Source organism: Misgurnus anguillicaudatus, chromosome 13 (assembly GCF_027580225.2).
Source record: "Misgurnus anguillicaudatus chromosome 13, ASM2758022v2, whole genome shotgun sequence".
In the NCBI taxonomy this organism is placed as follows: Eukaryota; Metazoa; Chordata; class Actinopteri; order Cypriniformes; family Cobitidae; genus Misgurnus; species Misgurnus anguillicaudatus.
Genome location: NC_073349.2, coordinates 1,862,501 through 1,886,477, shown reverse-complemented (window position 1 = coordinate 1,886,477; position 23,977 = coordinate 1,862,501). Strand labels below are relative to the sequence as shown.

At 37.8% G+C, this 23,977-nt stretch overlaps 2 protein-coding genes across 3 annotated transcripts in view; one reads left to right on the top strand and one right to left on the bottom strand.

Moving 5' to 3' along the window:
- Positions 1 to 1,975: 1,975 nt before the first annotated feature.
- spata2 (spermatogenesis associated 2) lies at positions 1,976 to 12,409 on the bottom strand. Of its 2 annotated transcripts, none has more exons than XM_055188026.2 (3): positions 12,196 to 12,409; positions 7,152 to 7,904; positions 1,976 to 3,849 (listed from the first exon to the last, which is right to left on the bottom strand). In XM_055188026.2, the coding sequence occupies exons 2-3, from the start codon at positions 7,482 to 7,484 to the stop codon at positions 2,554 to 2,556; spliced, it is 1,629 nt and encodes a 542-aa protein (XP_055044001.2). In that variant the 5' UTR covers positions 7,485 to 7,904; positions 12,196 to 12,409; the 3' UTR covers positions 1,976 to 2,553. The 2 variants fall into 2 exon arrangements, with proteins under 2 accessions (XP_055044001.2, XP_055044002.2); XM_055188027.2 differs by having other exon boundaries at positions 12,142 to 12,208.
- Positions 12,410 to 12,956: 547 nt separating this feature from the next.
- Positions 12,957 to 23,977, top strand: part of rnf114 (ring finger protein 114) — a 14,514-nt gene continuing 3,493 nt past the window's right edge. Inside the window, exons 1-4 of the mRNA XM_055188028.2 lie at positions 12,957 to 13,245; positions 17,691 to 17,841; positions 18,256 to 18,362; positions 23,927 to 23,977. The exon at positions 23,927 to 23,977 is cut by the window's right edge and continues 64 nt beyond it. Coding sequence (XP_055044003.2) covers positions 13,124 to 13,245; positions 17,691 to 17,841; positions 18,256 to 18,362; positions 23,927 to 23,977 — 431 coding nt within the window. The 5' untranslated portion in view covers positions 12,957 to 13,123. The remainder of the gene's footprint in view (positions 13,246 to 17,690; positions 17,842 to 18,255; positions 18,363 to 23,926) is intronic.

Below are 23,977 nucleotides of genomic sequence, written 5' to 3'. Positions count from 1 at the left end.
TGATCAAATACATTGTAATGTATTAATATACTTTAAACATTTTTACGTTAGGTGTTTTAGAATGCCCCCTCATAACTACATCATAACTTATTTCTGCAATGATGCATCACACTACATTGATCAGGCATCGAGTTACATCATTGTTCGTTTATTCAGGGCAAGTTTATAATTATTTTTATTTATTAACATTTTGCAGTATCTGCAAAGCGTATAAAGCTGAACTGCATTACGGTGGGCAAAATTTACCAAGATTAATAAATGATGTTTAAGTAAGTATTATTGATTTAAATATTGCAGCAACTAACGCAAAGTTTGCAGCAAAGTATAAACAAGAATAAAAGTATTTGGCTTTGCTTATGTTACACAAAACATATTTTGTTGATTTCAGTGTGAATCTTCTCAAGTGTGTTGTACAAGAGCATTTTAAACACAAAGAAAATGTTAATATACTATCAGTTGATAATTTAATTTTGTGATTTATGACTGGACAGGTGCCAAGCTAAATCTATATATATAAATGTGGAAGCTGCAGAAATTAGACTCACATTGAAGTGTTTTCCTGTGGAATTAATTTAATAGTACTATACTTGAAAATACATTTTCCACAGTCAGATGTTTAACAGTTAGCACAAATATTTTTCTCTGTTCTTTATTGCACATCTTGAAAAGAAGTGATTTACCTCATAGCAGATTCCTGCTGAATGTGCACAACTCACAGTAAACAAACAACAGTGCTTTTTTGTAGAATTTTATTTTTGAAATTATTTATAAAATCATCGCTTTTTATTTATTTATATATTTATAGGATTATACTTTCACTGACAAACATTGTCTAATACCTCATGGCCACCCATCCCAGCCCTCAGCAACAACCCACCCAGCATCATCAAGCTTTCAATAAATGTAAAACTTATTTGCAGAAGAGCAGTTTGACTTCAGCAATAAACAATGCTTCATGGACAGAGACAACGTGAGCGGATGAAAGGGTAGGGTGGGACATGCCAGGGTTCATACACTCATCACCATTATCAGTTCATCTCCAGTAGCATCACCACAACAAACAGATTAACAGGTTAAAATGAGAATAGGAAATAATGCGTTAGGAAGTTTCTTACACGTCGGTTATCTATATCTTTCAAATGGCTCAGATGAATCTTCACAGTCTGCATGTGAGCGTTTGGCACATAGCAGTTTTAATTGGTTAGTCATGCTGTCACTTGTGTGTCAAGTCCAATCATTCAGAATCAAAGGTACAATTTCATTCAACAAAGAGACAAAAGAATGGCAAGAATGGAGGGCTAACAGCATCCACGCTTGTTTCACAAACTCAAAAACACATACCGAAGATACTGTCATCTTCATGTCTTGTGCTAGTTTCTGTTTCCCTGACAGGTTTTTTTTTGGCCCTTACTTTATGCCTCATACAGACATTAAGCATCAAGTCCTGCATTGAGTGCACCTTTAGGTTAGTGGTTACCTAAGGTAGCAGGGAGATCAGGTCTCGGAAATGCCTTTCAAAATAAAGATATGCAACGAAGAGATTTACACAAGACACACTGACTTTGTTATGCTGGTTGAGGTACATTCAAATAAAAAAACCTTCATAATGTTATAGTCAGGAAATTATAATTAGCCCAATTTTATCAACTTATCTCTGTATGATGATGACTAGAATCACTTCTTATAACCATTAGTTTCCCATAATGAGAACTTGAATAACAACTGTGCTTAACTATCACAAAAATAAAGTCATACTGACAAACATTTCACTGAACTTAATGCAAAATATTAATTCTTCTTTGATCTTCTAGGCCTATGGTGAATATGAACACTTTGTCAGTAGTAATACTTTAGTTGATAATTGTAAACAAATATTCATCATGTTATGTATTTAGAAAAATAACTTATGATAGTCAGCGTGTTAAATTAAATGATTTAAACTAAAGAAAACTGGAGCTGGTAATCGATTTTGCAAATAATGAGCATGGCCCAAGTTAGAAAAATGTTAGTGGCCAGTTGCGCCCCCTCCTGGATTTATTTTCAACAGCAGCATTTTCAACAGTGTAGGCTGACTTCTCGGTATGAACCTACAAGGCATTTCTTGTCTTAATATGGTGACAAGATGTTCTGATACAAATCCATTGAACTGAAACCTCATTCACCTAGAAAACCACCTTTTAGATCAATAGACAGATTTTGTAGCATTATAAATCAAAATATAAACTATTTAGTTCCAGTGTATTTTCTGTTGTTCAAGTTCAATTCAGTTTCGGGGAAAGTCATTTACAGTTCCTATGTGCTGCATGATCATTTCAAGTTACCAAACACGGATACTGGATGGACTTTTTTCCGGTATAGTATTTTTCCTTTGCTTTTATTGATAAAATACAGCTACTGAGTGATAGGTAATACACTGCAACATCACCATAACAAAACATTTGTCAATTAAGGAAGCAGGAAAATAAATAAATAAATAAAAATAAATAAAAGTAGGGTGGATAAATCGGCGATAAAAGGAACAACTGAGGTGCAGTGCACAAACGTGTTCCTGGTCTATCGATATACGAGGTGAGATATGGTGCTGGATTTAAAATTGAGCTGGTGATTGGGCACAAAGTTATGGTGAGGGTTTTTGCGGGTACACACGTCGCTGGCATAAAGGCTCAAGCATGTGTCGCATGACACCTTGGAGCAGTTCACACAGGTGTAAGAGGCCCCCGGCTTGTTGCAAAAGCCGCAGCGGGAGCCGGCCACACTCGGTCGCTCGACGCCACCCGAGCCGACCCCCGAACCGGTGCTCGAACCCACGGGTTTACTGGGAAACAACTTGACACTCATCACAGTTTTGTCCAGCAGCAGCGAATGGGATTGAGAATGGGAAACAGGATGAGGGTGAGTGTGAGAGTGGGCATTGGAGTAGACGGATAGCTTCTCCTTCATGGGCATGTAGCCCTCCGGAGGTCGGGAAGTTTTGGCGTACTCCTGGAAGCCGCAACAAGGCGTTGGCTCCACTGAGTGGCAGGCTGAGCACAGTATCATGTCACACCTCTGGCAAGAGGACAACGAAGGGCAGCCAATGCCACAGCCCTGGCACTTCATCATATGTCCCTTCAGAACCCAACTGTCCCGGGATTCTCGTGGCTCTCTGCTCGGTGGCCTAGAGGGTGTCTGATGCCCACGTTCGGTGTACAGATCCACCTCATCCAGAGAGGACAAGTGGTAGGGGTACGGCTCAGACGGTGGCGACTGAATAGGGAAGAAATCTGCCACTGGACTGTACTGAGAGGGCGGGGCTGCCACGGGATAAAGCGAGGGGTTAGGTCGGATGATTTCGTCCTTCATGTCCTCTTCGGTGTCGACAAACAATGGTTCTTTACGAAGACTGAGCGAAGCCTTCAGCACTGGCTTGCTGGCCTGGTGCCAGTGTCCTGCACTATCGGTTACGTCCACCGACTTGGACGGCCGGCCACTTCGCCTCAGGTGGGCGCGTTCGATATCCAATGGACGGACGGAGAGACGGGACAAGTCGCCCGAAAGGCTGTCCCGTCTGTGGAGGGCATCGGCGCACCCGGCTGCATCTTCCCTGGTGTTCCTCCTTACCTCCACAGCCTCTAACTCTGAAGCAGAACCCCGAGACATGGACACTACTTCTGCAAGTAGACGGCATTCAGCCTGGGCAAGGAGCAGTTCAAAGGCCAGCTGTCGAAGGTGGGTGGCTCCGCCTGGATGGTCCCTAACATGGTACTGCAGTTCCTGGTCTTTCGAATAGCCCAAGGAACGTAGCAGTGAACGCAGGTCAGCTTCGCACATGGCAGACTGCAACTGGTACACATATGGCCCTGTAAAAGTCTGTAAGAAAAAAAAAATATTACTCTCAAAAGGAATTAAGATACATATCAAAATCATGTCTCATATTTAACACACACACATAACATATATTTGTCTGAAGCATTATGTACCTTTCATTTGATAAAGTGCTAGAATAAAATAAACAGTTCTCTATGAAGACGTTCACATCGGGTTAAATGTCCAATCCCTAAATGATGTCTTTATATTCATTTCACCGTCTAGGTTAACTATAGACCTGATATAGTCCGGCTATGAGTAACCCACTTCTAGCCAAAATAATCTTAAATTAGGTTACATATCGTTTTGTCAAAAAACTTGTGTTATGTCTGATATTCCATCATGTAAGCAAAGTCAACAGTTATCAGAAAGTGTTTGGTTTCATGTATTTATTTTCATTTCTTTCACATCCGTTAAACTTTCACTGGCAACCCACATTTTGCCTTGTTTTAGCCTAGACGTCTGGGCTGTGTCTGGACGACTATTAGATGTCTTTTAAATGCAAAATTGCTTGCTGGGCATGTCTTTAAAAAGCTTATTGTGATTTTCTCCACAAAATAAACAGACTTTCAATAAACAAAGTACTTGTTTATTATGTTGCCTTAATTTCAAAACTCTTTGTTTTCGATCCATCTCCTGGCCACCTGTGGTTTTATGAATTTTGTTAGGTAATCATTTCATCTTTGGTATAAAAGAGCAGTTTGTCTGTCATTTGATTAACTTTTACGTTTCGCAGCAAATGTGAAACGTCATTTAGTATGCAATGTATTATCGCATTTCGTAATTCTTTTGGTATAATATATTGGCAAACAAATAGTACTTACACACCTGTCAAACCTCCCATTTTTCCCAGGTTTCCCCTGGATTTACCATTCTATCTTGCTATCATCCTGTTTAAATATTTTCCCATATTTTTAATATTTATAAAAAAATCTGGGTGTATTTGATGTTTGCTACATTCGCCTTCAGGAAAGCATTATATAATATAAAGACCTACTTGAATGTTGAATTTTGGTGAAATTTTGACCTATGTCTTGATATGTCCATTAACATGACATATAACTGCTCATGAGCAATTCCAACGTTATAGTTTTCTGTCAAAAATTTTGGTAACACTTTACAATAAGGTTCATTAGTTAACATTAGTTAATGTATTAACTAACATGAACAAACCATGAGCAATACATTTGTTACAGTACTTATCGCTAGATTAGTTGACAGAAGAAATAGTCGTTAGTTGCAGCTCTAGACCAGATATCAGAAAAAAATATCAGTCTATACTCATGTTTTCTATTTTGGATAATGGAAATGAAGAGTTTCGTTGCAAAATGAGATAAATCCGTTTTTAAAATTTTTGTCAAAACATGTTTATTATTATGTTATCATGTTATTTTGTTTTATGGTGCTACTTAGCTGTATCTTTTAAGTTATGAAGGTTTAAATCAACTGCAGTTGAATTGATATTAGTTGGAATGCACAACCAAAAAACAAGATTTCTGAAAAATAAAAAAAACTGAGTTATCTCGTTTGCAACAAAACTCTTCAAATATACATAAGAATTCTGTGAATTAAAATGTACAAATCAAACACAATATTACCCAACAAATGGAGAAGGGATGGCTCTTCAAAAAACAATAATATTTTATTAAATTTTTTTCGTTATGGATGTAAAAATTCTGAAAGCTGCACTTACCCAACTATGAAAATTATATATATACAAAAAAAATGGTGACCTTGCATAGGTATTTAGGCCACCAAATATTGACATGTGAGATATCAGCAAAGTATAAAACGTCATGCTGATGTTGACATATGCATTAAAATGCTCTCATATAGGGCTGCACGATAAATTGCATGTGATTGTCATGTGCATCTCGTCGTCAGTAAAGAAGGTTCCTTGATTAGTAATAAATTGACATCAGCTGCTTTCAGATGGAGCGCCATTTACTACACAGAGCCGTAGTTCACTGACAAGAGGGGAAATATCACACTCATAATCGCAGGCGATTAATCGTAGGCCTGCGCAAAAATACCGATACAGCTAACCATCGTGATAGTTAGCTGTATCGATGGTGTATCGATATTTAGATATCTACTATCGATATTTTAAAAAACATCAAATCCCTCTGTGTGCGTCAAACGACCTCCTCTGCTCTTTGAAAGCTGCAGGTGTTCAGCTATATTTTTTTTACATTTTTGATAAAAAAAAAAGAGAAAAAGTATTGCAATGTACCACAACATGCAACGCATTGTATTGTACCGTGATACGTCAGGGTTTCCCGCAGAAAATGTGTAAGTTAAGGTGGTAGGGTTGGGCGGGGCCGTGGGCGTGGTAATAAAATGGGCGGGGCGTATGCGTCATGATGAAAATTTAAATATTTTAATAAAATAAAAAATTTATTTTTCACTTGCTCATTGCTGGCCATGTAGAGTTTTGATTGGTGCTTTCTGTGACATAGCACGAAGATGACACGTGTTGCGGGCTTAAGAATAGTATGCTAGTCTAGCGCAAAGACAAGATGTCCGCCGTCTGCGAGTTTTTCATTGTGAAAATAATATGAATATTTATCGGCCTATAGATATCGGTTATCGCACCCCAAATTTAAAGAGTTATCGGTATCGGCCAAAATTTCCATATCGGTGCATCCCTAATTATTTCCCACTATTAATTACATTATCTTTAAGGAGTGTTACTACTGTAGCATGTAAATAATGCACATAAATAAAGTGAGCAAGAGCGCTCAACAATTATATCTAATCAACAGGCACGGGAAACCCTCGCAGGTTGCTCAAACAACAAATTCACCAGCTAACTTACTTTAAAACTGCAAGAACTGTAGACTTATACAATAACAGGCTTAAATACACCCTAAACATAAGTCCACTTACAGTTCTCACGGACACGTGTTTTATCAACTGGTCCGGACCAAGTCTTTCTCCTTTCGGCCGTGTGGCGCGTGTCCCCGCTCGCGGTTTGATGCGCGTACGCACTATTCTCCGAGATGCACTTGAAGGCCTTTTGTACAGCAAATTATTATAATTTTTTTTGACGATCTTGTTAAGGCGGTAGGGTTTCAAAGCTTAGGCGGGCCGCCTTAACTGAAATAACCCTGTACGTATCGTATCATGACCCATGTACCGTGATACGTATTGTATCGGGAGGCCCTTGCCAATACCCAGCCCTAATTAATTGTGCAGCCCTCCTCTCTTATCATAAAATAGGGTAATGATTTAAATTTGGTCAAACCAATTGATTATGCCTCATTAAAACTTAATTTCCTGTCCCTTTTAGTATGTTGACTCACCTTTATGCAACGGAATTCCTTCTTCCATGGAAAGAGCAGCAGGTTGGTACAAATTTTTTCCAGTGTTGCAAATGCTGTCTCCAACCTTTTCAAGGATGCACCTCTCTGAGTCCTTAGTGAATTTTCCACAATGTCATAAAAGCGAAACATCCGAAAGCGTTGCCCTGGATCTGGCTGATATGAGCCTAGGAGTGCTGTTGCTGTAGAAATCAGTGCCTCCTCAGTCTTAGTTCCTTGCTTGTCTCCTCCTCCTTCACCAGCTCCCACCTCCAGCCGATTCTCCAGAGACACCACATACCTATGGAACAGGTCTTCTCGCAACTTGGCATCCATTGGTGGCAGTGGACTGGGTAGTTTCAACCTTTTATCTCATCACACAAATGTTTCTTTAAAGTGCAAACTTTGCCATCTCGAAACCTTCACTAGACACCGGAAGACCAAGGATGAGGTGCAAAAATCAGCAATCTGCAATCATCCTACAAAGAAGTGTGGCAGTACATGGAGTGAATACAGGGAGTGAAGATATGCTTAGTTTAATCTGAGTGTATGCCTCATCCAAGGCTCCTTCCTGCAGTAGTGGACATCTCTGGATGCCTCTTTACCCAAAACACCTTAGGAGGAGCAACATGACATGAGGTGTAGGTTAAACTGGGTGCTGAATGGAGACGTCAGGCTTTTGCACCTGCAGCGGGTAAATGATTAGGGTTTAAGGAGAGGTTTGTGCATAAGGTACTCCATGTTTAATGCTGTCATCTGCGAAAGAAAAACAGAAGAGCAATATATCCATGAATAACAACAGAAATTCTTATGCTGCAGTGTAGTAAGTGTGGGCTTAAAATAAATGAGTAATAGGCAGTGAAATTCCATGGAGCCCTGCAGGTACAGAATGCAGTGGCAGGTGAATTGAAAACCTAATATAAATAAAAATGCAATTTTGCCACCAAAATTTGAGTGTGTGCCACTGAATTTTACATCCAGTCGCACATGTGCGACAAGTAAATCTGACCTTTTTTGTGATGTGACACTGAATTTGAAACAGCACATTGTACTTTCTGCATTTATCATTAAAGTATTTTTTAGTAATACATTGGAAATTAGTAGAAATGTGAATATTTGGTAAGCATATTGATTTCCAGTGTGTGCCCCTAAATTTTCTGGTTGCGCCCCTTAAAATTTTCAGTTGGGGCCACAGTGCTCCTAGTGAAAAAAGTTAGTCTGGAGCCCTGACACTATGTAACGTACAAATGTTGCTACTTCATAGTACAGTAGGGATCGACCGATATGGATTTTTTTATGCTGATACCGATTTTTTGTTTCATCAGCCTTTGCCGATGACCGATACAGGCTGCCGATTTTCTTAAACCGATATTTGGAACAGATTAATTAATTTACATCATAAAAATGACATGATGATGCCAAATGTTACAAGTCTCAATTTTTTTAAAAAAGTAACATTTATTAAACTTAAAAAAAAACTATATAACAAATAGTAAAACAGGTGAGGGTGTTATGGAACCATGAACTGCACTCTCCACAATGACGAGGAAAAGAAAGGATAGCAAAGAAAGGATATTGATTTCTAGCACTTTACTACTACAAATATATATAGGGGTGGTTTCCCGGACAGGAATTATCTTAAACTTGGACTAGAGCTTAGTTTAATTAGGAAATATAACTAGTTTTAACAAACATGCCTTACTAAAAACATTACTTGTGTCCATTTTGAGGCAAAACAAAGGCACTGATGTATTTTAAGATATGTTAAGAGATGTTATTAGTTTGGACAGTTCTTACATTTATTTTAGTCTAAGACTAGTCTAATCCCTGTCTGGGAAACCGCCCCATAGAGATGAGAAATAAAAACCTGCTTTGTCCAGCTATGATCAGCTGTCAGGCCAAGCTTTCGATGTTGTCATGGAAAGGTTGGTTGTTTTAGTCACATGACCCGCTTGTGACTTTCAGCACTCTGTCTGTAAATAATGCCGGAAAAAATCGGCGAACACAGCAGCCAAGTATCGGCCGATGCCGATACCAATAAAACTCGCAAAAACCGGCCAGATATATCGGCCGGCATATCGTTCTATCACTACTTCATAGGTAAACTGATACTGTAATTCACCAAAGTAGCAAGAGTCGCAGTCATGACATTAGCAATGTTAAGCAGCACCTGCACCATCATTACTGGTGAAGTCATTTTTTAATAAAAAAAAAATCTAGACAGGCCCCATTTCCAGCAGCCATCACTCCAAAACCGTTTTACTTAAGTATTGTGCCAGATTGCTATTTTGGTACTAGAAAATCCCTTACCATTATAACAAAAACCGCTGAAAGCTATTTCAGCATTTATTGTAGATAAATCAGAGTTGCCACAATTGATAGTTTTCATTTGTCATCATGCACATCAAAACTGATGTGAAAGAGTGAAAATGCAATGTTTGCAAATTATTTTGCACTTTTATAAGATTATTTGTTTTACTAAAAGTATTAAACTTGAGCTCAGACTGAACTTTATTGCTTTTTATTAATATGATTTAATATATCATAATACAATACAATATGATAATATAATATTAATTAGGGATGCACCGATACCACTTTTTTGGAATACGAGTCAAGTACTTGCATTTTAGTACTTGCCGATACTGATACCAAGTACTTAATTAAAAAACATGATTTAAATTTACAGGTAACAACATTAGTCATATAATTTAGCAAAAAACAAGGGACTAGTTTTCCAGTTTGTTGTAAACTCTGCCTCTTTGGACAACACAAGAGGCATTAACCACTTACACGCCGCTCAAACATAGACTTTTCTCAGACTGTGGTATTGATCCCAGATATCGGGGGACTTTTAACGAGTACTTTAGAAAATGTGGTATCGAGGCTGATACCCGATACCAGTATCGGTGCATCCCTAATATTAATATAATCCTGGCGGCCGGCAGTATAGACGGTTTCAGCAGTAACAACATAAACAAGCGTCTGTCGCGGTCCGCATGTAACTTCCGGTAAACTCCACTAAGAATAAATAACAACAAAATTCTTTAAACATAGTTTATTTATATAACAAGCACTAAAAACAACACATAGATTACCTAGGAAACCAAAACATTTGTTATTTTCGACGAGGCATTTGTTCAAGGGATCAGTTTAGCAAATAGTCAGACCATTAAAAAACGAAACCGGAAGTAAGGTTCGGATCCAGACGTGCATCACGTGCGTCCGATGAAACTTGAACGATGAAACTGTGAATTTTCCACAAAAAAACATGTAAGGTCTGGCATTAATCTGACGGGTTTTAGTGACTTTAAAATATGGAATCGGGTGTTGTGTATAATCAAAAGTGCCTAAGACCTGTAGTTTTGGCTCATATCTTCATTTTTCTTCTGTAGAGGTAATTTAAATATGGAAAAGTCAATGTAAACTGCTGCTTTCTTGCCCGCCAACTCCCCGGTAGATCACGTGACTAAAAACTATCAATAGACTGGCATGTTCTAAGTTCAATATTTTGTTAAAAATGCCAAAAAATAAACAACTACTTGTAAAAGCACACATTAGTCACACATGTTTTGAGGAATAAAGGCTATACAACAAAGGCGTACACAATAGTCTTCAGTGACAATGGCTAGCTGGCTCTATCAGGAAAAGAAAGAGATGTAGAAAGTCAGTCAAGATATACAACTAAAGAGAATGAGTACATCTTTAAACCCAATTTATACTTTGGCGTCAAGTGTATGGCTTAGCATAAGGTCAGAAGCATAAATTTAAATCAGGGTTTATTCTCTGGTTTGAGAAACAGACGCCTCAGATGAACCGCTTTCACCCGTTTCAAATATAAAGGTAGTGAGACTCAGGGGTGTGCAAGGCCTTAAGGGAAAAATGGCAACAAGAAATTCCCAACAATCCGGCCACATATGTAACAGATAGGGGTGAGATGTCACCGCAGTATCTGATTCTGGACAAGCTGATAGCAAGAATACAATGGATCTGCAAAACAATAAATGTTGCACATGGAGGATTTTAAGAGGTTCTTTCTTTGTATTAATAATGTTTCATATTAATAACACCCTGACAATAGCACTTTGGTGAATTAAGGTACATAATTCATACCGAGAGACAGATGTGCGTCAGACTTCAGTAAACTGTTTGCATCTCTTCGATTCAATAACGTCAGATAATACAGCGAGGGTCAGGCTATCATTTATACACTGCTATTTGGATCATACATATATATGTTGCGAGTACAAAAGAGTATCACACTCAAAACCATACCCATTATTGTGAATCTGGACTGTCACTCTTCCCTAGCGACACAAGCAGCAACTAAATTCTGTTCTACTGACATTTCTGATCGTGAATACACGATTACTAAAATTAGCATTACATACAGCTGTCTAAATGGGCAGGCTTTTAACTTATTTCGTACATTTATCTTTAATAAAGAATAAATATGCAACACATGACAGTCAGCTTTACATGTAAACATGAGAAGAAATCAGTGGGGCCTTGAATGAAATTACCAAGAAGGTTATCATCAGGGTATCAGCATCTTCCTATCAGAGCATAAACAGAGCAAAGAAATGCCATCTAGATTCAACTTTTTTTATATACAAACAGGCAAGTGCTAATAATTCAGTATGTTCTGTGTACATTTCCCTATAACTGATATAAACAGTGACGTGTGTTAGCCACTTGCTAATCTGACAGTCTCCCTTCCTGACAGTGAATAAGTTCCCGCTCCGTCAGTCTGAACTGATTTCTCCAACAGATTTCATTACAGGAATACACATTACTAAAGTCATTATTCTTGTTTAAATCTTTTTAATATCATCTCCGCCAAATATCAGACGCAGTTAGCACAGCTTTGCTAACATAGCATAGCTGCAGGGCCCTTAAAACACAAAAAACCCAAAATTACTATACACAATCCTACAGATACTGTAGGCACCTAAAAATAATTCGATTTTGATGTAAACATGTCATGTAATACCGGGCAGCATGATTAATGATGCCGCCCTCCTGCCCATCATCCAGTGCCTCTTACCTTTCTGTTCCGCTGGAAATCCCCACTACCGCAATGCGCATGCGCCGCATGATCCTTCTCCGCGCGCTCCGGTTGTGGCTAAAAGGAATACAGCTACAGCCAAAATCTCGTGAAATCTCGCCGGGTGAGCACTGTTTTCATCCTAATCCGACGTCAAAACCTAGCCCTAACCCCAATATTTCACGGTATTTATGCCATATCTATACAGAACCGCTGTTTTTCATCATAATCCTACAATTTAAGTCAAAACTCAACATCTCGCGAGATTTGTCGGTTATCCCTCTAGTCAGAGCAGCGCGCTCCCGCAGAACTTGCTCATGCTTGTAGTTCAAATCGTTTCTGCGAGTCGGTTAAAGGAATCGACTCATTAGAATCATCGCTCCATGTTTGCATAAGTCATTAAACGTCATACATATTTATTTCATAAGATTCAACTACGACGTTATTTCTGTTTTTTCGTTAGGTTATATTATTTGTATAAATTTGTTTCAGTGTTTAGTAAACGTGTCCTTGACTTACTTTAAATCTTATAGAACGATGCTTATATTTCTACAGACAAGGTTTGTTTTTTCGCCCTTCGAATTGATTCGAACAAGTGTTCTAAATGAACCAAATTAAAATAATTAATTAGCGAATCAAATATTAAGATTAACGTGAGAAAGAACTCGCTTAAAAAACTACTACTATGAAAGACAACATGCACAACTAACGTGCTCTGTTTTATTTATTCATTTATTTATTTTTAAGAGCACGCAAAAATTAGTCTTATGTAGATTGGGAAAATGAAGTCAGATTAGGCAAATGTAATTTCAAGTGTTTAGCATGTGCGTGGGGAGTGTAGTGTTGTCAGCTGGGTTATTGCTCCTCCCATCGGCTTCAGTGACTCTCACCGGAGTTCAGGAACACGGAACAACATCGAGTAGCAGACATGGCTATGCTCAAAACAGACCAACAACAAGCCGATGCAAAAGATGATGCAGATGATAAATTCGTATGTCCTGTTTGTCTGGAAATATTTATTTCTCCGATGACAACGCAGTGTGGACATACGTGAGTATTTGCGAGCTTTACAGTTGTAAGTTCATGATTGACACTCTGCTCAGTATTTCGACGTTACCACGGTTATCAAGTAAGACATGTGCAAGGCTTGTATGTAATGTCATTTATTTTTAAGGTGTTTTTGTAGATTTGTGATTCTTAAATGCAGAGATTACTCGAATTTCGACGCAGGCAGATTAGGGCTACTTTCAGTTTTGCTTCTCGTGTCGGAAACTTTGCAGCGTAGGATTCTGGGAGATAGTGTTTAGTCTATTATTATTCAGCCTGCGTGTAACAAATCAAAATATTTGGGGTTTAATATATTTGTTAGATTGTACTTGAAGAAGAGAGCAAAACTTAGATTAGAGCTTAGATTAGTTAAAATAGGACATTTAAGTAGTTTTTACAAACAAACCTTAAAAAACACATTACTGGTATGCATCTTAAGACAACACAATGGCACTTATATATGTTAAGATGTGTAAGTACAGGGTGTTTTTAAATTAAGGCAGCTCAAAAATCCATTTTTAGTCTAGGACTAAGATAAGCCCTGTCCAGGAAACCGCCCATGAATTGACAGATCTTGCAACATCCAAAGCTCGAAATAGTGGTTCCCAAAATTTTTTCTTGGGGCCCTTCACATATACATATGACAATCTGAGCCCCCAACCCTCTAAAAGATATGGGCCTGGTTTCACAGACATGGCTAAGCTAAAGCTAGGACTGGGCCTTTGTTAAATTAAGATGTTTGAGCATATTTTATAAAAATCCCTTAGAAAAAGATGTTACTGGTGCAGGGCTCAACGCAAATCATTTTTTATACTGGCCTGTTTTCACTTGCCCTGACAAAATTTTCCCTGGCCCCAACAAAAATTGATTTCATTGTCATATTTAAAATAATGATTTAAAAGTAAAATATAATTGTATACCTATACATTTTATTCATAATTTTTTAGGACAATTGGCAATTTTAAATGTAAACTCTCTTGGCTGAGGCCGAATATAAAAAAAACCACTCAGTTATGGGCGGTCGATAAATCGCCTGCAATTCTCATGCGTATCTCATCAGTAAAGCCAGTTTTGTGATTAGTAGTAAAATAGTAAAATATCGAAACTCTTTGGTCATTTTTGAGTGTGATGCTAATGGTCTAATCAAATAGAATGAATTATGCTAAGCTATGCTAAAAGTGGTAGCGCCAGATGCAGAGATCAGCTGAATGGGTAACACTTTACAATAACAGTACATGAATAATCATGTACTAATACATAAATTAATAATCAGTTTAATATGAACTAATGATGAGTTAAGCTATTTACTAATCAATAACTAACTGTAACTATGTTATGAGTCATATGAATTCATGCATGAATTACACCCACCTTAACTACACATTAATACATGTTTGTTAGTTAATGCATTAATTAACACTTTGCGTACCCCACATCAAACAAGCTCCCTAGAAGAACGAAAATAACTTTTGTTAATGCAAAATATTTACGTTTGTAATGCAAAACTGTTTATACATTTGCTCCTGTAGCTGAGCTAAAAACATTGAATGGCACTGGATTTCTTGCAACATTTACAGTTAACTTTAATCATTAAATGTGCAATTATGGATTAATAATTAAAATTAGTTCCAGTGCTGCCATTAAGAGTGACAGATGCTATTCTTTCTAAATTTAAATCAGTGTTAGCCTACAGACGATGGTTATTGTGTGAACTGGCTCGTCTTATTATCAAAATGCATATAGACCAGTTCAAATGATGTAAACAACACTGGTCCAGAAACACTTCCTGTTACAGTTTGTGACAGTTACTTTTTTATTTTACATATATTATTATCTTTAAGATGTTTGTTTAACTTCAGTTAATTCAGGTTTATATGTTCTGTTGGTTTATTTTTTCCCAACGTTTATCTAGTGTTAAAAGACGGAAACAGGCAGTGCTTCTGGACCAGTGTTGTTTACATCTTTTGAACTGGTCTATACAGTATCTGTCTTGTTCTTCTTTTAAGCCATTATTACCCCTTCCAAATGTCTGACCAATTTTCACATTTGCTCCTCTCCTTTAAAACCACCAAAAATTAGGATTTTGATGAGCTGAATTTGTATAGAATGTGTAATTGATAACTTTTTAACAGTGTACCCCTCCAAGAAAAGTCATTGTGTAGGGCCTACACAATAATACATTAACAAGTCATTAATTTATGTTACTTTATGAGTAGTTAATAATGATGTGCCCCCTCAAGTAAAGTCATGACCTAATCATACATTAATAAATCATGAATTTATGTTAGTTTATGAGTAGTTAACGATGAGTTAATAATGATGTGCCCCTTCAAGTAAAGTCATGACCTAATCATACATTAACAAATCATTAATTTTTGTTAGTTTATGAGTAGTTAACGATGAGTTAGTAATGATGTGCCCCCTCAAGTAAAGTCATGATCTAATCATACTATAACAAATCATGAATTTATGTTAGTTTATGAGTAGTTAACGATGAGTTAATAATGATGTGCCCCTTCAAGTAAAGTCATGACCTTATAATACATGAATAAATCATGAATTTATGTTAGTTTATGAGTAGTAAACGATGAGTTAGTAATGATGTGCCCCCTTAGTAAAGTCATGACCTTATCATACATTAACAAATAAAAATATGAAGTTACCCAGTGGCGGAGGCAGAAAGTGTTTTTGATGGGTGGGCATCTATACATCTGCGGGCCAGAAAAATTCACATACTTTTTTTAACTTGCGTTAATTGGGAAGATTAAATGACTGTGTTTTTTCCGTCAGTTTTGTACATTTTAAGATGGAATTACGTTATTCAATCTAACTGTATTACAATTGGCCGTCTCTCAAACAGAAGGCTGCATCCTCCGGAGGTCGGATAAGCAGGCTGCATACGTCATTACGCTTGGTTTATTTCAATTAAATAAGCATAACATTCGCAAGTCATAAGCATATTAGAACGATTTACGATGAACTATTTAAGCATTGAGAATTTATTTAGCTAAACGCCCGTGGCTTACCTAAGCGCTGGTTCAGAAACATAGAGGACCCAGAAGCAAAAAATTCAACACTGCTTTATTGAAAATCAACTTAAACAGTCCAGTCGGGCCGTCAAGTCCCGGGCCACCAAGAGCGGGTTTACTTTAGTGTTGCTGGTGTACACCGTTTTTATTTAGAAGTCTTTTCTTTACCGCAGTGATCCACACGTTCACACGAATCTGCTACTGAGTGCAATCTAACCTACCGCGCTCTCTTCAAACCCGCCTCTTCCGCTCTAGATGACAGCAGCGATTGGTGGACGGAAAGCAAGACATTACCGTAATAAACCATATATTGCCAAAAAGCGCAATTTGTTTTCTTTAGGAGCAATTCTAATTTTTTGATAGTTCAAATGTTTGAAGAATTACGGTTTGAATGAAAAAACAATGTATTTCCATGAATCTGATTGGGTAGGCAAGCTGTCAATCCACCCGTAGATCCGCCCCTGGCTGAACGCTGATCCTGATACAATGTGAAAAATTAATTAAACAATAATTAAAATAACATCAAGATAACATTTTAATGGTTTCACAAATAAACTGGTATGATTGACGGTTTGATGGTCTTTATATGAACACTATACATTTGGCATTGTGACTTTGGTTAACATGTTTGTCATTTCTGAGGAATAGTCATAATGATTTTAACTGAAATATTTTGACACCGCCAAAAGCAGCAGATCACAAGTGCAACGAGCGGACAGCCTGTTGTAGGCCGTAACGTTTACATCCACCTTCCTTTTGATTTTGCAATCTACATTGACAAGCACACAAAAATAGAGAAAAATTATCTTACATAATAAAATACTTTAACTACCTGTCCTGCTATCTTGGTATTGTGAGGACATGAATTTGAAAGATATATTTTGTTTCTAAATTATAAGTGGGACATTTTATGCATCTTTATTTGACCTCAAACAAAGCATCAGATCCTGCGAACCGTTGGGAACCACTGTTTTAGAGCATGTTTTATTTTGGTTACCCAAAGTGTTAATTAATGCATTAACTAACAAACATGTATTAATGTGTAGTTAAGGTGGCTGTAATTCATGCATTAATTCATATGACTCATGACATAGTTATGGTTAGTTATTGATTAGTACATGGCTTAACTTATCATTACTTCATATTAAAGTAATTATTAATTTATGTATTAGTACATGATTATTCATGTACTGTTATTGTAAAGTGTTACCGCTGAATGTATTCCAAAACGGTAAAACTCAGATGTTTACCTCAAGAGGAGCTGGAAAATGAGCATATTTTCAAAAAAGTGGAGGGTTTCTTTAAGCCTTGTCTTTGAAACTGACCAATGATTGTAATAATTGATTAACTTCACTGTAGAGCTGCTTTGAAACTTGCATTTGTGACTTGACTTAAATGTATTTTTTATTTCCCTGTCAGATTCTGCTATACTTGCCTTAAGGAGTGTTTACGGCCTCAGAAACCAGTGTGTGCGGTCTGCAGAACTGATCTGAATAAGTGGACTGAAGCAGATGATATAAAAAACTTGATCGACAGATCTATCGGAAAATGCAAAGGCTGTAAAAATCAGGTGTGTGATTGCATGTATGTGGTGTTAAACTAAAGGAATTTAATATTAACAAGATGGGTCCCTTCTATTGTAATGATTGGGTAAGATCGCATCGGTCAGTATGTCCTCTCTTGTCCTGCCTTCCAGTAAAAAGAGCAAATTGTCAACCGTTGAAGAATGACATCCTCTGGGGGAGGGATTATCCACATGTACAAACATTTTCCATGTGATGTGTTAGGTATTTTTCTGCAACATCAAAGTAGCTTTGCATTGAATCTGTGTTCGCTGCAAACAAATAAGCTTTAATTGTATGAATTTGCACAGATGCAGGAACTAAACATGATGCACTTGAATTCTGCATGGATAGACTAAGCATCTCAAATGTAGTGATCCTACCTGAAGATAAAGCTTTATACATCCATTACTTTTTGGCAGATTCCTTTGTCCCAGATGAGAACACACACAGCGGCCTGCTCCAAATATCAAGACTATGTCAAGGAGGGTATGACGTCCATTTTACAGAACCAATCTTCCATTGTCAGGTAATATAACATTTATATAGTGTTTATATACACAAACATTTGTCACATTGGTACATTTCTGCTTGTTTGGTGCTGTATCAGTCATGTTTTTAGCTGCTTTACATCTGATTGCTGTAGGGATGGGACGGTTAGAAAATTTCATATCATGACTATAGTGACCAAAGTTATCACGGTTATCAATATTATCATGGTTTTCTTAAATTGAGATGGAAATGTTCAAAAAGAACTGATACACACACTGAAAACATTTTAACAAGTTTTATTTTTGAAAATCAGCAAACAACAAATACAATTAGCGGCTATATGCACTTTTTTAAGCATAAACATTAAATCAGGGGTGTCCAGCCTTTTTTGTGTGGCAATCTACTTTTAAAATGATAAAGCCGACAAGACCTACCTAAAAAATTTTAATAACACTTTAAATGTGTGTTAGGAGGACTATCTCTACGTTGAATTTAGGGCTGTCACCATTACTCCATTCTTTTTGAGGAGTTAAAAAAGTCCTTGAGTACATGCCAAGTACTCCTTATAGCGGAGATGCGGTTTTGATGAAATAAACTAGAAAATGACAACATTATCAGAAGCATCTCTCTCTCTCTGCATGTGGATGTGGATCAACTCCTGCATGAAGGCAAGAATGTGCATCCAAATTTCGGAAGTTAGACGACTCCGCTGCAGCGGGCGGGCATAAGATTTATAAAAACACACTTGAGAAGAAATGCGCAGCAACTCAAAAAGACTTGTTTCTAAGACCATAATGCCAATTTGGCGCATTGTTTTCCGAAGCTCGTGGAGGCGTGGAGCAGCATACACAGTTATTAACTTATGTGCGATCTACTGGCATTGCATTTGCGATCGACTGGTTGTATTGGACACCCCTGCATTAAATGAACATTAACATGGAGCCCTGAGATGTATGAACCTGTTTTAATGAACAGTACCTTAAATAAGAACATCAAATGCACACATAAGCAACGCGTTAAAACACAGTGCACCAGCTGTTACTGCCTTCCGCCACGCCTTCTCATGCAAAAACCAATGTTGCATGCGCGCGCCTGCGTCAAGCTAATTCTGGCTGGACAGGATTTACTGCGAGTTTTCAAAATCACGGTAATCAAACACGGTTGTAATGATAATTCAATTTTAAACGATAATACTAACCGTCAGGACATTTTATCATGGTTTATCGTGAAATCGGTAATCGTCCCATCCCTAGATTGCTGCCTTCACCTATTGTATGGGGTGGGGTGCTCTGATAAATGTCGATATTCACTAATAACACCTGGCTGATAACTATTCTGAATCGCACAGCCGATATTATTCACAGCTATTTTTCATGTACCACGACTTTTGATCAGTAAGTCCTTATCGATCTGAAATCACTGTTAGTTTGAGTCGTTTATTACATGCATTTGAAAAAGCACCACTTATCAAACATAATCATTATACATATTCTTTATTATCATTAAAATACATGAAAAGGTTTGAAGAACAGCAATATAAATATATCCTTAAAGGAGCATTTCACCCATAGAAACATTGATCTTTATTGAAAGTGCGTCATATTTGTAGTCGAAATGTAACATAAATTTAGAATTTGGTGCCTATTTGACCAAGAAAAGGGGTGTTTGTAGTCTCACCCCCTCAACAAAGATATTGCACTTCCTTCTTTAAATGATGCAAAATGATGATTTTTACATCATTGAAAGAAGGAAGTGCAACACTGAAATCTGTATTTCTCCTGTTTCAGCGGCAACTGAGAAAATGATGCATGACCATTCAAAAACATGACTGGGGGTCTAATGATACAAAGCTTAATGAAAATGGGTGAAGTGTCCCTTTAAGCCATTTCCTGGAGCTGCGTGTGTAAATGGTTCTTCGTCCTATTGAGTTTCTGCACGAGAGCGCTCTCTGGCTTTTGGATGTAGCAGCATTTCACCGAAATTCATTGAGAAACATAGCAAGCGTCATCGGCAGATATATCGGGGCACCCCTATTATGGGGGCTACACACCCACTGGCCAAAGGTTGCAGCCCAGAAACCACCTGAGCACCCCAAAACCATACAAAAATCTAAAAATACAGGCAGAGGATGGTGTTTTTGTTAACACAAACACCACCACACACTTCTAATGAATCATAAGTAATGATTGAGAGGGATTACTTTATTTTAGGGTGTTTAAAGACGTGAGCCTTTGTTTTGGAATCAGGTGCGTTTTCTCCCTTGGTTCGGTTCATTTAGGCATATGTAAGCACGGCAATCACGCTCGGATCCACACCAAAACAACCGATCCAAGACCCCTTGAATGAGGTGGTCTTGACCCGATTGCAAACGAACTCTGGAATGGTGTGAAAGCAATCTGACCCAATGGGCCAACGAACAGGCTATCTTTTTGCTTTATTAAAGGTCGCGTTCTTTCTGTGTTTTTGAAGCTTTGATTGTGTTTACAGTGCACACTATAACGTGTTCATGTTTCATGTGTAAAAAAACCTCATTATTTTTCACACAATTTACGTATCTGTATAGTGCTGTTTTCACTGTCCTCAAAACGGGCTGATGTCTTCCTTGTTCTATGAAGTCCCTCCTAGAGTTCTTAACGGGCCTGAAAATTACAACCCGACCCGGCCTTTTAAAGCCCGGACCCGATGTAACCCGACACATCAATGTGAATGATCTGTCCGAACGCGGCCCGACGACCCCCCCCCCCCCCCCCCCCCTTTTGTTTCTCATACACGTAGGCTAATTATCATGACCAGCAGACGGGAATTCAAATCAATCTTTAATGTTCACAATACAAACAATTGAAACAATAAACTTTAAATATAGGCTATATAAATATGCCTTAAAGGCAGGGTAGGCAGGAATTATCTAAAAAACTTTTTTACAAGTTTGTCTAAACTGTCTTTATATACAAATGCATAATTAAAATGTAAGTACTCTGAAAAAGAGAGTATAAAACTCGAGTGTCTGTAGACCTCTCACGACTGTGTTAAACACAGTTAATTATTTCCATCCGGGACGAAACATATGATTAGCTTGCTCAAATATCACTCTCTCTGGCGACCATGGCTCCACCCGTTGCTATGGGATCTGCCCAGACATGCGCACACCCGATTGATTTGAACGTGCACAAGGCAATAGGAAGAGCAATAGTACAGCAGAGAAATAGCATTCACAACTCACAGAAACTGCATTCACATCTTACAGTACCTGCATATCCAGTCAGCGAAGGCAAAAAAAGGAATAAACGAAGCAATCAAACGAGAGTAAATATCACGTGGCTTTTCCTCGAGTCGATGATGCGGTTAGCGGTATTGTCTGCAGAGTGTAGTCCTCGTCAGAGTCAACAATGCTTTCATCACAGAAAATCTTCCATGCAAAACACTGGCTGAGTGAGTACTAAAAGCCATCCGTTTATAAAAGCCATCTGTTTATATTCCTAGTGATAAAGTTAGGTGTATTATTACATGTGATTGTGACTTGATGTTGTTACATGCACCGCGCTCCTTCCTCTCCTCTTGTCTGAGGTAATTCGCTCGTTCATGTGTTTTGGGGGCGTGGCTTAAGAAGAAACCCAGAAGGGAGGGGGTGGAGTGAATGGAAAAGTTAGCTGTGTTAAAAACAGTGCTGAGAGGTATACAGACACTCGATTTTTATACTCTCTTTTTCAGAGTACTTACATTTTACTCATGTATTGATATATAAAGTCAGTTTAAACAAATTTGTAAAAAAAGTTTTTTTAGATAATTCCTGCCTATCCTGCCTTTAAATAAAAATCACACAATAATAAATAAAAAGAACTCAAACATGTACCCAGCCAGCGGCTTCTCTTCCTGTAGTAGCAGGCAACGGTGAATTCACCTGCGGCAAGTTTACTTTTCTCCAACTCTTCCTCTCCAGGCAACAGGCGTGCATACAGTGATAGCAATAAGCTCCGGTGCGGATCCGCTCTGAAGCCAGCAGCTCCGGTCTAGATCCGTTGCTGATCTGCCCCAGAGCTTATTGCTATTTCCTGCCCCTCTCTGTGATGCACGTTGCACGCAGCAGCTAGACCAGACTTTCTTTACGGTGAACAGCAGTGATGATTTATAATTTTTTTCAGAGAGCGTAAAAGATAAAGTCCGATGTCCGACCCGACCCGACTCATTTGCTTATATTTTTGACCCGAATCCGCGGGTCCCGTCGGGTTTGTCGGGCCAGCCCGACCCGTTGAGAACTTTAGTCCCTCCTTCAGAAATATGTATTGAGTTCTGATTGTGTAGTTTGTTTAGTGTGTTGTGATTGGATAGCAGCTTATCTTGCCGTTAGCTTAGCTGGCAACTGAGGTATTCCTGTGGGCGGAGTTTAGTCAACAAACTGTTTTACTGACGTCATTAAAGCAGGAAGTAGAGGGCTGTAGTCCAAACCGGCCGTTCGCTGTAGGCTTTGAAAGGCGAATTCTGTTAAGGAAAATATATCGCCTGGCAGTAAACTTTGAGCTTGAGACTATGCAGTATTGTCTGATTACTTGTTTTAGTTTCTGTACTCTACCTGAAAACTACAGACCAACCTCAAAACATAAACAGCACTGTTTATTTAATTTTTGTGTTTGTTCTATTGTATTTATTTGCGCTATTACTCATAATCAGATTTTTTTTATTTCTGACCATTTACTTGTCTTTAACAATATTTGAAATGTATATGAGCAGACATTTATAAAAGTTACATGAGTTAAAACAATAACCAGGCATATTTTATTTTATATACATCATTGTCTACCATGTTTAAACAAAAGTGATATGGCGAAGAGAGTAGTCAGGAGATTAATGATGTTGACAGCATGTATAGAATGTCGGCGCTATGAATGGTGTGAGTAACAAGCAACATCTCCAGGTGCTCCTTTGAGAACAAGGACAAAAAAGTTATGTGCAACCCTGCTAATAGCTCTTTGTTAAGAAATTCTGGTGAGCACATCAACGGCATTCAAAAATGTCTTTAATTGCTCTTCTCTGCAATAGGTACATGGTGAGAATGTTGTCCCGCCTACGTTTTGATTCCTGCTCATAGTAATGAAGTAATATAACTGCATTTGCCAAAAAAACCCACACAATAATATCGCAAAACTGCTGTCTGTCAATCCTGAAGGATAACTTTGAGCGAAATTCCAGAAATAAACAGATGACAAATTAAAGGAGAGTTTATAAGAGTTTATGCTTCTACAGGTCTGACAACAGCCTTAGTCCATACCTAATTTTTTAAAAATCTTGCATCATTCCACTTTAACTTATTTATCAGAAGAAAAATTGTTGAGAAAAATGTTTATAAAAGCATGACATGACCTGTAAAATAAAGAAAAAACAGACAATTTCAAGGAGTTGCTTGATAAGATTCCTTCAATGCTTGCAGAGGGCAGCTTCTTTTTAAGATATTTAAGATATAGTTGTAGTTTCTTGGATAGGGTTTACTAGATTAATCCACCCCTTAATCAGTTATGTGTATATTATATACCAATCTATACACACAGTATAGTGGTTTATATACTAAGTTATAACACTTATTTTTCTTAATTCCTTTTGTTTCTCTAGTTCAGGGCCGAACCGCTTCACGTTCACCTGTCCCTACTGTGACCTCCGTAA

What these genes read in the sequence shown, in the direction of transcription:
- spata2 (XM_055188026.2), bottom strand. Translation starts at nt 7,484, where the DNA reads ATGGATGCCAAGTTGCGAGAAGACCTGTTCCATAGGTATGTGGTGTCT. An exon ending in AGGAATTCCGTTGCATAAAG is followed by an intron (nt 3,850 to 7,151) that starts GTGAGTCAACAT and finishes TTTTTCTTACAG; the next exon opens with ACTTTTACAGGGCCATATGT.